The following is a 12,470-nucleotide window of genomic DNA, read 5'->3' as shown; positions in this document are numbered from 1 at the left end:
AGGTCGGACCTCTTGAAGTAATGGGTTCGTCGAACCGTCTACGAGTTATGAGTTTACCTTCAATAGCCCGAGACTCGGACGACAGGCGACAAGAAAGGCATCGGTGACGTCAGTTGTGATGACGTCACCGCTCAACTCCCACATATAAAGCTGAAGTAACATACAACCATAACTGTCTGGTATATTTTATTAAAACATAATTTTAATCAACATAACTATTTGAGCTTCCTTATATTACTTATCTTACTCGGCTGCATCTCACCGACCCTACCCGCCTCCAGCCACCTACAGTGCTCGACCCGCAGGTCGGTCGTATTGCACGGACGCTTAACTTAAATATATTTATAAGTAAATAACATCTTACACACACTAAATAAATAAATGCATTATCTTAGTAGACCGTGTTTTACATTAGCCTAGTGTACTGAGCGCGACGTCCCGGTGAGAGCTCGCTATCCGACGCGGTCGCGACCAATTTAACTACTATGGCTGTCGGATATGTAAATAATACTTTTGTTCTTAAAGTTTTTTTTTTTGGATATTTTCTTGGGTTCGCCCAAACCAGGGTCAACGAACTCCGGTGATCGATCTCAGCCAGGGTTTGTAGTACGTCGTCCTCATGTAGACGCCGGGCAGGTAGGGCGCGGCGCACTTTATCCCGTGGGACACGGTCCCCACCAGCTGCCACCTGCCGTCGTCGCGCTGCAGCACCAGCGGCCCGCCGCTGTCACCCTGGAATCATTAGTGACCAATTAATTTCTGACCAAACCAAACCGAACAAGCTAAAATCACTCCTGATTACATTATCTATACGCCAGTCAAGTTCCCATCGAAATAGATCCAGCCGTTACAGAAATTACGCGGAACAAACAGACAGATATATGTTCTTTTGTATCTTAGTATATCTCCTGGTGACCAATACATGTTACACTAAACCGATTCCACCAACATGTATGTCATAAGTTTAGGAGTTTTCTGAGGCAGCATGTATGTATGTATGTCTGTCAGTACTCGCCTCACAGGAGTCCTTCTGCCCGTTGGCGTATCCAGCGCATATGAACGAGTTCAATATCTTCTTGGCGTGACCGGCCGTGTGGAACATCTCCTGACACGCGCTGTTCTCTATGACCGGCACCTGGAATTATTTCAATAAAGTTAGTAACTTGCTCATAAATTACGGAGATATGAGAACAAACGGAAGTTAGTTACGACTAATGTAACAGTTGTGACCGTGAGGTAGATCTGAGGTACAGACACAGGCGATAATGACTAACAATTTAAGTTAACTTCTATGAGTGTGACGTTGTTTTCTATGACTCCAGCGTCTCCAGTGTCTATACGACGGTTCCGTATCATCCCTCTACCTACAATGTCTCAGTGATAGTGCGTGTCCTGCGTCTATACTCGTACCTGAACCTCCTGCAGCACCGCGGGGACTCCGCCCCCGTACCGGAGCCTGCCCCAGCCAGTGACGGTCGCCACGCGGCCCGTGTAGTCCGCGTCATCAGGCGGCATGCAGATAGGAACTGGAATTAATAAGAACACATATATATTACGAATAGCCTGCATCTGTATACACTGTCACATGTCGCGTTACGAGGGAGGGTCGAGTAGGGGTCGGCGGGAGGGCAGCTCACGTACGATACAGACAGCATCATAAAGTCACACCACCTACTTTCTAAAGTATATGATATCTATATCATTCGTATAGGACATATGTTTTCTGCAATGTTGTGTGTGTGTGCGTGTGTGAGTGTGTGTGCGTGTGTTTGTGTATGTGTGTGTCGTCCCACCTATATGCGCGGCGAACTGTACGGGCGAGTCGAGCTCTAGCAGCGCCAGGTCGTTCTCGAAGGTGGCGGCGTCGTACTGGCGGTGCACGATGACTCTCCTCACGTTCTTGGTGACGGGTCTCTTGGGCTCGTAGTCACTGGAGATGTCGTTCTCGCCGAACACCGCCACCAGCGACGCCAGGAACCTGGAACGTTTATTATATCGTTTATTATACATCTGATGAACAAAATAACGACTCGCTAATACTACTACACCAGCAACCACTGTTACAACTAGAGTGATGTGAGCAGTACTGACCCGGGTTGACAATGCGCGGCCGTGGTCACAAATCTGTTGGTGATGAGCACTCCGCCACACTTGTTCTTGGTGAACAGGCCCAGCCACGTGGACTCGCGCACCAACACCTGCCAGGGCCACTCCCCGAACCTGGCGTTCTTGCCGCCCACGATGCGACCGGACTTCATCAGCGGCCGCACGCCGCACACTGCGCACGATACACTCACATCTCAATACACACGATTCATCAAGTTGCTCGTATGGCGAGAGATCTTCATCAGAGCCTAACTTGTACAGACCAGAGACTTTCTTAACGGAATATGCTTTTAAAGCAACGTTACTCTGTATGTTATTGACGAAAAAAGACCAAGTTATGTTAGATTATCTTTAAGTGCTATATAAAATACATTTGTACCCACATAGGTTTAGAAGTGAAAACTATGAGATAAATAAAAATAATTATGGAAAAGTAACTCAACTGTTATGATGGTAATTTATAACTTACAATTCTTGTCGTTGTAATCGATAGGCTCTGAGTATCCCTCGGTAGTGACGTCATCGTACTGTTCTGTGACGGTGGTGACGAGGCTGGTGGTCACTCTCTTGATGGGTTTCTTGGTGGTGGTCACCTGGAAACAAAATTTTAACAGGCCAATGACTAAGCGATGTCATGGAGACGTCATGTTTCATTGTTAAGTTCGATCGATTTGTATCTCTTACCGGCTTTTTGGTTGTGGTCGTGGTTATAACGGTGGTGGTGGGCGTCTGAGTGGTGATCGTGGTGGGTTTCTTGGGGACGGTGGTGGTCTTGAGCGGCTTCTTCGTCGTCTTCACCGGAGGCTTCTTGGACGTGGTAGACACTCTCAAAGGTTTCTTGGTGGTGACAGGTTTTCTTGTTGGCACGGTTTTCTTCGGCGGCTTGGCGGTTGTCGTTTTGTCACGGTTCAGTGTGGAACTGGGTTTCTTATCCAACACAACTATGTCGTGAAGATCCTGGAACGAGCCCTGAAGGCTGCCGACGATCTTGTTAACGAATAAGTTCATTTTCTCGCTCAGCTTCTCGTCGTCCTGCCAGGTCGGCGTCGAGAAGTCTACGTCGTGTAAAATATCTAAGTCGTTGTCAATGGCTACGCTCGTGTTATACAGAGCAGGGTTGGATCCCGTCGCGTTGAGGAGAGGATTCCTGACGGGAGGGAAGTTTATGAGGTCATCGGGAGAGGTCTGCATTTCTGTTTTAGAGGTCGTTGTCGGTGAGAAGTCTGGGTAGGAATCGTAGAGAGGCACGTTCGGTGTGATTGGAACGGGACGAGTTGACCCTTTGATGGGATAGGGCGTGGTTGGTGAGGGTTTAGGGGTTATGACAACGGTAGGAGAAGATGGTCTCGAAGGCTTCGGTTGATCGTACGTCTGCGGCGGTTTACCCATGTAGATATTGTTTGTAGATTCTATATGGTTGTTTACAGTAATTTGGCTGACTGGTTTCTTGAAGGGCTCCTGTGATATTTCAACAAATTCCGTATCCTCTGATGAGGATTCTGGTTTTGTGCTGAGTCCATTTAGCACTATAACGGTTGGGGTCACACTCGAGAAAGTGTCTGATGCAGCTTCATAGGAAGATACGAAACTCGTCGGCGGAGTAGCTGGTCTTCTTAAGGGTTTCGATCCGGTTACGTAACTCGTCGAAGGCGGTTTTCTGGTCGTGGACGTTGGTTTCAAAGTTGTCGTTGAACTCACATAGCTGAATGTGGTGATTGATTGTCCAAAGTCTTGCGGATCGGTTGGATAGTTATTGAAAGCTTCGATAGCCTGACTGGTTGATTGGTTTGGTCTGGGAGAAGAATTATAAGGCTTCGACGGCTTTCCTCCCGCACTGTTCGGTGTGGTGTTTATTGTAATGTACGGTTTTTTAGTTGTTAACGGTTTCTTTGTACCAGCTATCGGTGAGACGCTACTTATAAATGAAGATGGTTTTAAAGTGACGTAGTGTCCGGTTGTGTAAATAGGGTAACTGCTGCTGTACAACACTGGAGTGACTGTGGAAGGGCTCGGCGAGGATTTAGTTTCCATGACATCGATCGAAGAGGGTGAACTTACATCATCACTAAGACTCGGAGTACTGTCATTGAGCATCTGTATGATGCTGTTAATCGAAGACAGCTCCGGAACCTTCTGAGCGTCTTTGGTGACCGTCTGAACCATGACATAGTTGTCGGTGGTCGGCCGTTTTGTCGATACTTTGTTATTCGGCTTCGGTTTGAATATAGGTCTGTGCGTCGACGAAACTATTATACCGGGAGACGAAACCGAACTCGTGCTCGGCGACACGGTGGGTTTGGTTTGCATTGAAGATATTTGTACGTTGAAATCTGATGGTCTCGCTATGTCGTCAACCATCGAACCGTTCTTGTGGAACAGAATAGTATCGGCGACCGGGTGACTGATCGTGCTGTGTGTGTAGACTCCTTGAGGCTTTATGTATATGAAACTGTCCTCCTTGGGCGGCGTACTTAGTAAGGTGTTTGTGATTTGGGTGAGACCTTCGGATATTATTTCAGCTTGGTGAATCTCCGTGCTCGCGTCTGACTCAGACCTCACAGTGGACGTCGAAACGCTACTACTAGGCTTATATCCCGGCGTCACTACAGGTTTGAAGCTGTTATGATAAGCGCTTAGATGTTCAGCGTCGTAATCGTCAGTTTCTGCTTCTGCATCCGGATAGTCTATGTAGCTCGTCATAACAACACCGGGTCCTTTTGGTATATGTGACTGACTGCTGGAAGGTAACTGGCAGCACGCCCCAAACAGGAAGCCGTCCATACAGGAACCGACCACTTCACCACCTCTTCGAACACACTCGTGGTTGAACATGCATATAGTGTTACCCCGGTTGTGCCTCGCCGCTCTGCTTGCCTTACAATACGACGGTGTTATTTTGTAACCGCCAAACAGTTTTCTGTCTTCTGAAAAAAAAGATATATACCCACGTTATATAAAATAAACAATCTTCTTATATTCTGTCCATAACCTATATTATTAACATAAAATAACCGTTGATACATTAGCAATTTAAATCTGTTATTTATGCAATTAGGTAAATTAATTAAATGCGAGATAAATAGGCGCTGGTAGATGTATTTTATAATGCAGTAGATTTCAATTATATTTTACGTTTTGACAATAATTGGTAAGAAAATGTTTGAAGTAATAGTGCAATTGTTTTATATTAAACGGAATTAATATACATTATTGGTGAGACAATGTTTTGTTTATGCCAGAAATTTAAAGCCAATTTAATTAAAGCAATTAAATTTAAATTGACACCAAAAAGAGGAAAAGAAAGTTGTGTGTGATGTGCTGGTCCGATTTTGATGCGTTTGTTATTCACGACGCGGATCCCCGCTTCCGTGACAGACAAACAGCCGGCTTACTATATAGACGACATACTAACGTGCCCCCGTTATAGGCTTACGAATTCAGTTATTGTGTATAATAAAAATATGTTAAAGACAGAAGATAGTTTTACATTCAAGACTATTGGTTTGCTATTTGCATATGTAAAAATATTTTTTTTTATATTATTTTTCTCTCTTAAATATATATATATATATATATATATTAATTTGTAGTTCAACTGTATATAAGCAAACTATCGCTCCACACAATAGACTACTTCTCCAAGGGTTCCACCATCCCCAAAAAATCTCTCAAAGATGTCCGCATTCTTCACCGTCATAGTTTTCTTATTATTCAGAGCGCTGGTTATCCTTGATTCTGGACAGCATGAATTTAACATGAGGCATCTCCGAGAGAAAGTAGATCGTTGTTGGAGTACTTTTTACTATTCCACTTAGTGAGGTCACCACCGGATCCTAGGAGATGTTAATGTGCGGAGCACGGGCCACGAGCTGATCCTATGGAGTCGAGACCATGACCCTAGTGATGTACAATTTCTGATGATGTTGATGAACATACAAGCAAAAACGTTTGCAAGTCACACACATTTTAACTTGCATACTGCGCATGATTTGCATGATAATCACCAACAGCAATCATAATTGATAACCGAAAAGTAATTTTAAAGTAAAAGTCACGATGGAAACTTTGAAGTGCTGTCGGAGAAACGGTAACAGTATTAACTCGTTGCAAATTGTGGTCACTTTCTCAGATACCTTGGAATTCCAGTGAAATGACTAAGAGTGATGTCATCATAAGTGAAAGTCACTTTTGATTTCGGGTTCCGCGGCTCAGGTTGCGCCCATTAACTGTAACCCGATAGAGACGATACTAACTACTCCGGGATAGAGTCACCTTACTACGACTAACTCGAAATATCATAGAACATTTAGTTAGTTAGTTGGTTATAATTAAACTGATTTATTTCGAGAATCCTATATGATATTTTATATAGTTTCGCGTGTCGTTAATTTAAATTATTATCACATATATATAAAAAATATCTTTATTACACGTTTAATATGAACAGTTACATCCGAGCTGTTGTCTTTAACAGTGTTATAACCACAACTCCAATAAACCACTGAGCTACTTCACGAGACACAGTTATGTAGAAAAAGTGGAATTATTTGCTTTAGCTTTGTATTCACACGTTAATTAATTCCAGCACAGAAACTATCGATACCGATAGGCTCGGCCACACGATAGTTTTTAAGAACACCACTAATTGTAAATATTATTAGAAATTGTCTTTGTTGATACTGTAGAGACTCCGTTAATGACCTTAAAGTTATTTTAATGAGTACACAGTATATCGTGTTTTTGGAGGTTGTTGTTACTTAGATACTGTCAGTTTTATGTTGACGATCAAACTTGCAGTTCAAACGAGAGGAAATCAAGGAGAAAACTTGTTATTAAAATACGATAGCGTCTTCAATTAGATGATTGTATGTTTGTGTGTTTGATATTGATCACGTTCTACTGAATCGATTCTGATAAAAATTTTATAAAGATATAGTCATAGTGATTGAGTCAACTGGAATTTTTTTGCGGAATGACATACTTAATTTGAAGTTTTTCTACTTAAAAATATACATTTAATAAGAGGCGTTGTAAATACATTAATTTTTTTATTGATAAACAAAATTTTTGGTAACTCTTATCCAAATAAAAATTAAAAAAACCTTAGAAATGGCGATAACTTTTCTTTAGGTTTATTAATGTTGGTATCATAATAAAAAAAATAATATACTGAATTTTTTCTCGGAACGAGAAATTAACTCACATTCGTTTGAGATTTAACAGGAAAACGCTATAAAATAGGCTTTAAGTTTGAGATGAACTTAAACGATAACTAGTCTAGACTTAAACATATGTACACATTATGAGATCTAAGACTTTCGCGAGTATTCATATAAATGAAACTAATATTTTTCTTACTAAGAATGAGAATAGAAAGCATATCCAAAGCTATAATACAGTTGATTACGGACAGACCAGCAGATCAGGATTTCTCGGAACATTATCTGATGATGTAGAGGTTCTAGGCTGTGTGAGTGCGGGGACTGCTGCCGTGTGCACGCAGCGTGTGGAATGCATCTCTCCCATGCTCCAATTGTCAAGTGTGGCTTCCGGATGCTGATCGAGTGTATCACCGTATCGATTAATTACAGTTATCGATATATTTTGGTGGTAATCTCTAGTTTTAGAGATTTCAACAAACAAATATTTTCTGTAACCGCTGCGTGTTCACTGATATGTTGACTTGCTGATACTCGGATAATATATAACTTTGTTACAAACGAAGCAAAACCGCGGGTATAAGCTAGTTAATTATAAACAAAGTTATTTAAGTAATTTTTCGTATATTATTTGTATAACATATTATATTTTATTTAACAATAACGAACACTGATTTTTGGTTTCATTTAATTATAGGTATTTTTTTAAAGAAAATATATATTGGTATGTCTGTGGCGTTTTAGCTACAGAACTTTCTTAATTTGACATAATTTTTTTTATGTTCGCAAATTTTGATTTAATTTTTTCTGTACATATTAATACACATACCTAATTTATTTATTTATTATAATGTTATTCTAAAATATATAATGTTATGATCAAATTAATTTTAAATTTTTGTATATCGAACTGTGGTGCAGAGTTTTAAAACATTACTCTAAACTCGACAAACTAAATCGTACAGTTACAAGTATTTTATTATTTAACTAACGACATCACCGCACGTGAACGAGGAACTGAGACGAAACTTCATCATTCAATGGGATCATCGTGCGGGTGTCGGATCCATCGTTGCAGGGAGAGGGCTTCAACAGTGCCTAGGACTTGCGACCCAGGTGCAGGTTAAAGGCGTCCCTATCTAACGCATTAAACGCTCACCTACACCGTCCAAGCTCCTCTCTATCTAACCAAAAACAGTCCGTATTTCGTGATGTGACTCAGTGGTAACCTTACTGACAATTTAACTAACTAATTCCTATTATATTTAGGAAATTTATACTTTACATATAAAATCATTATTTTCTTTCATAGCTTCAAACATTATCTTCGATGACTTTTTTTTAAGTTAAGTTGCTCTGTGTTGTGTTATGTATTTAGTTTGATTCCTTTATAAATTAGGTAATTTTTTTTTAGAGAAATTAGATTTATATTTAATTAATGTAACGCTGTATATTCTGTTCGTATAAATCTCAAAGACGTTTAAAATCGTTGAATACTTATATGTAATGATCATCATAGTTAATATGGTAACGACATTAATGAACATGACAAATCCGGCGAGGAGAAAAGGAAATATTACTGTGTTAGGTTGGATAAAGAAATGGACACGAAACGTCGTGTGTACATAACCGATGAAAACTAATCAATAAAAAAATAAAAAGGAATACATCTTATGCAATACAACAGTTAAAATCAATTTAACTCATTGTCTTCTACAATAAAAACTACTTATAGCTTTTAAAAAGATTTACCTACACGAACTGGACAACGTACACTTAAACAAAGTTGATGTCTAAAGGAAGCTCATGTTTGTATATAATTTTATGCAAAATATATAACATACTATATATATATAACACACACAAACTTATATATAATATATAAATGAGTCAACATTCCTCAATGTGTCACTAAATGTTAAACGAAATAACATTTCTATTCTACTATTGAACACGAAATAATGAATTATGGTCGTATGACGATATATACGAGATATCTTGAGATGTTTATTTCTACTAAGTACTTTTTCTAGCAGAACAGAACGTGAGAAAAATTGGGTAATAATCCACCCACCTGATGGATTGGAGAAAGCCGGCGTCCAATGTAGGTATGACGTGACATGTTTTACATAAGTATAAAAAACTTCATAACACGAATGACCAATAAATGACCATATGTATGTAAAAAGTAAGTCCTAACACACAAACAGACGAACACATCAAACAGACAAATAACAATCATTTCAAATTTCACTTTCTTGTTTACTTTCTAACTTGTACTTCGTTGATCTCGTCCTACAAAATGGCGTTGTAATTTTGACATTCGCGCCAATTTTTTTATATTACATACATTATATTAATATTAAGCGAATAATCATGAAAGTGTCTAGTGAGTGTCCGTTTTCATAATAGCAAACAAAACAAGTTTAAAATAAAGCAATTTTGAAGGAATTTTTTCAAAATCACTTTTAATGGACGCCGTCTCAATATTTCCTTTTAAAAATTCAAGATAATGACATTAACCGTTATCTTTCGGGGAGCGATATGTTTTAATCTTTACAAAATATTTAAACACTTAAAAAATTGTTTAACTTAAATTCTTACATTTACGAATATTTATTAGCTTCGGTCAATATAACAGGACTCGAACCCGCGGCTTATTAATTAATGGTAACCTCATTGAAACCGGTCCATCACTCCACCGCTCAAGGAACAGCCTCATCTTACATATATTGTATTATAGTAAAACTTGAAAAACCATATTTATATAAAAAGAAATAATATTAATATTAATAATTTTAAAGTCTCTCATTTGACTAATGAATCATAGTAGTTCAGTTGACTTAAATAAAAAAATATTCTTAGAGTCTTATTTTCTTAAATACTTACATCAATATTATTTTTTTATGAATTCCGTTTAAATATAATAATTAATGTTATATTTATTATTTACCGTTCCTGTGAATCTGTTACGAGCGGTCGGACGTCTTATTAACAAGTTTTTTAATTCAACTGAAAAATGACCTGATTTACTTTTATTTTCTTAATATTTTACTCAAACAATTTCCTGCAATAGTTAATGTAGAAAAACTATTTTCACAATATTTTATTATTCTAAATACCTTAGTTTTATTGAAAATTGTTTATCAAATTTAATTATGACAAAACATCTGATGTTTCGCAAAGTAAGGCATTTTATAGTTTCATAATGACACTTTCTATCTAACCTACATATGTTTATAAAATAGTGTATTTTTATTTATTATTAATAAAATTGTAAATAAATAATTACCTCTCGCATTCCCATAACTAATAACTGGTGTAATGTCCACAACTAACACAATCAACAGACACCACACCACACATCTATAAGACGTCATTTTGACTATAACAATATTTAAAGTCACAATTAATATAATTTGTAAATCACAAAGTTCTTATAAAACACGATAACCGCGGCATTTTCTTGTTCCTAGAGACGTCCGTCCTCCGTCACGGTCGGGAACCCACTAGCCGACTGACCAACTTCGCCGCGTTAACAACACACATTACGTATAACACAATAGAAAAAGATCTCAACTATCAACACTCAGACAAAGAAAAAACAAACTTATTTAAATTTTAATAAGGTTGCTTTTTGATGAACATAATTAACAGCATAACTCTCGTATTTATGATTAGCGAATCGCTAAACAAGTGAACGGTGAAATGAGAAATTGTGAGACAGAGAATGTTAGAGAGGGACGGAAGATATGGTCTCACTTGACCATTGATGAAATGATATTGAAAATAATTAATAATTAAATAAATACTGAAAAAAATATATAAAAAAGTAAACAAAAGTACGTATATACGAAGTTATTGCTTTTAATTGTTTATAGGGATGACAAATTTTTAGAAATTCTTTGCTTTCTCTTTCATAAAGAACTAATCCTATGAGCATTTTTTTTTAATGTGTCACAAATTAAATAGGCGACGAACAAAAAACAGCAACGGTTACAAAAATCTTTTCTTATTAAAAAGTATTTACATATATATATTATTTATAGTTCTGAGTTTCCGTCGTTTCTCACTACACGTAGTTTTATTTACACATTAAACAAAACAAGCTGTAGTTTGTCTTCGAAATGAATCCGTCTGGAGTTACTAGACTTTCGCTTGAAGGTTAAGATAGGTTCTAGTGAGGGGGAAATGTCGATAGATATTTACAAGATCTAAATTAGATTTGCTGATTTGAATACGGTATCTTATGGTATTGATTATAACGGTGAATGCCACAATATTCCGTGAATTCATATTTCACTGTTTTGTGAAGTACAAATAAAATATTTTGTAACGCTTTAGTTCGACGTAATGACAGACAAAATATTAATTGGACTTAATAAAAACAATCCGCGAGTCTTTCCCAGGCAGACGTATTAATTTCACATTAAACCATTGCGAAAAACGGTCGTTTTAAATGAAATACAAATAAATTAACATATTACTAAATAATATAAGCCTGTTTTTCGAAAATATAACTGTTAATGAATAAAGTGTTACATCCAACAACGACAAAAAAATAAAACTCATCATTTTTTATTTAAAAAGAAAGTGAGTTCGTTTGATTTGAATGGAAAATATCATAAATAGATTCTATATAATAATGCATTGCTAAAGAATTGTTTAATATTAATAGAACTATGTCAAAGTTATTCTCATTATATAAATGCTTTAAATTAACTACTGAAAACGTAGCCTATATCCATAACATGTAAAAGCTGAGGGAGATTGATAATATTTATCTGCAGTCGCTCTAAACCGGTGGTAGGTTGTGTCTGATCCTCCGAGAATCAAGATAAATGATCTTCAAAACACAAACTCTGTGATATTAATGTTGTTTTGTTAAATCATATATTATTGACATATTTAATAAATAAATCTCAATCGAACTTATGACGCTGATATTGATATATTTTCTTGTTATGACGAATGCGTATATATTTAGAATAACGGACAAACTTCACTTTATATGTAGAGATTAATGAAGCGGAACAGGGAGGCGAGTTAAACGAATTACAGGGACAAGGGGCAATGACCCGACTATGGGATCGATTCAGCAATGATCAAACTAGAATTATATACCAGAACAATATACTATCCCTTAAATAATATTAATAATTAAAATATATATATATATGTTAATACAAGTAATAAACTTATCGT

The 12,470-nt window shown here is 37.4% G+C and overlaps 1 protein-coding gene across 1 annotated transcript; it reads right to left on the bottom strand.

Moving 5' to 3' along the window:
• Positions 1-171: 171 nt before the first annotated feature.
• On the bottom strand, positions 172-10,767 carry LOC116776372 (serine protease filzig). Its single transcript, XM_032669573.2, has 8 exons — positions 10,558-10,767; positions 2,791-5,030; positions 2,576-2,699; positions 2,092-2,278; positions 1,794-1,978; positions 1,411-1,526; positions 1,016-1,135; positions 172-732 (listed from the first exon to the last, which is right to left on the bottom strand). Exons 1-8 carry the CDS (start codon positions 10,643-10,645, stop codon positions 568-570), a joined length of 3,225 nt encoding a protein of 1,074 aa, XP_032525464.2. The 5' UTR covers positions 10,646-10,767; the 3' UTR covers positions 172-567.
• Positions 10,768-12,470: the final 1,703 nt, after the last annotated feature.

The sequence above is a fragment of the Danaus plexippus genome, chromosome 28 (assembly GCF_018135715.1).
Source record: "Danaus plexippus chromosome 28, MEX_DaPlex, whole genome shotgun sequence".
NCBI lineage: Eukaryota > Metazoa > Arthropoda > Insecta > Lepidoptera > Nymphalidae > Danaus > Danaus plexippus.
Note: the sequence above shows the minus strand (reverse complement) of the source record. Positions and strands in the feature narration are given on the sequence as shown.

What these genes read in the sequence shown, in the direction of transcription:
- LOC116776372 (XM_032669573.2), bottom strand. Translation starts at nt 10,645, where the DNA reads ATGACGTCTTATAGATGTGTGGTGTGGTGTCTGTTGATTGTGTTAGTT. An exon ending in CGATTACAACGACAAGAATT is followed by an intron (nt 2,279 to 2,575) that starts GTAAGTTATAAA and finishes TATCGTGCGCAG; the next exon opens with TGTGCGGCGTGCGGCCGCTG. An exon ending in CGGTGCTGCAGGAGGTTCAG is followed by an intron (nt 1,136 to 1,410) that starts GTACGAGTATAG and finishes AAATAATTCCAG; the next exon opens with GTGCCGGTCATAGAGAACAG.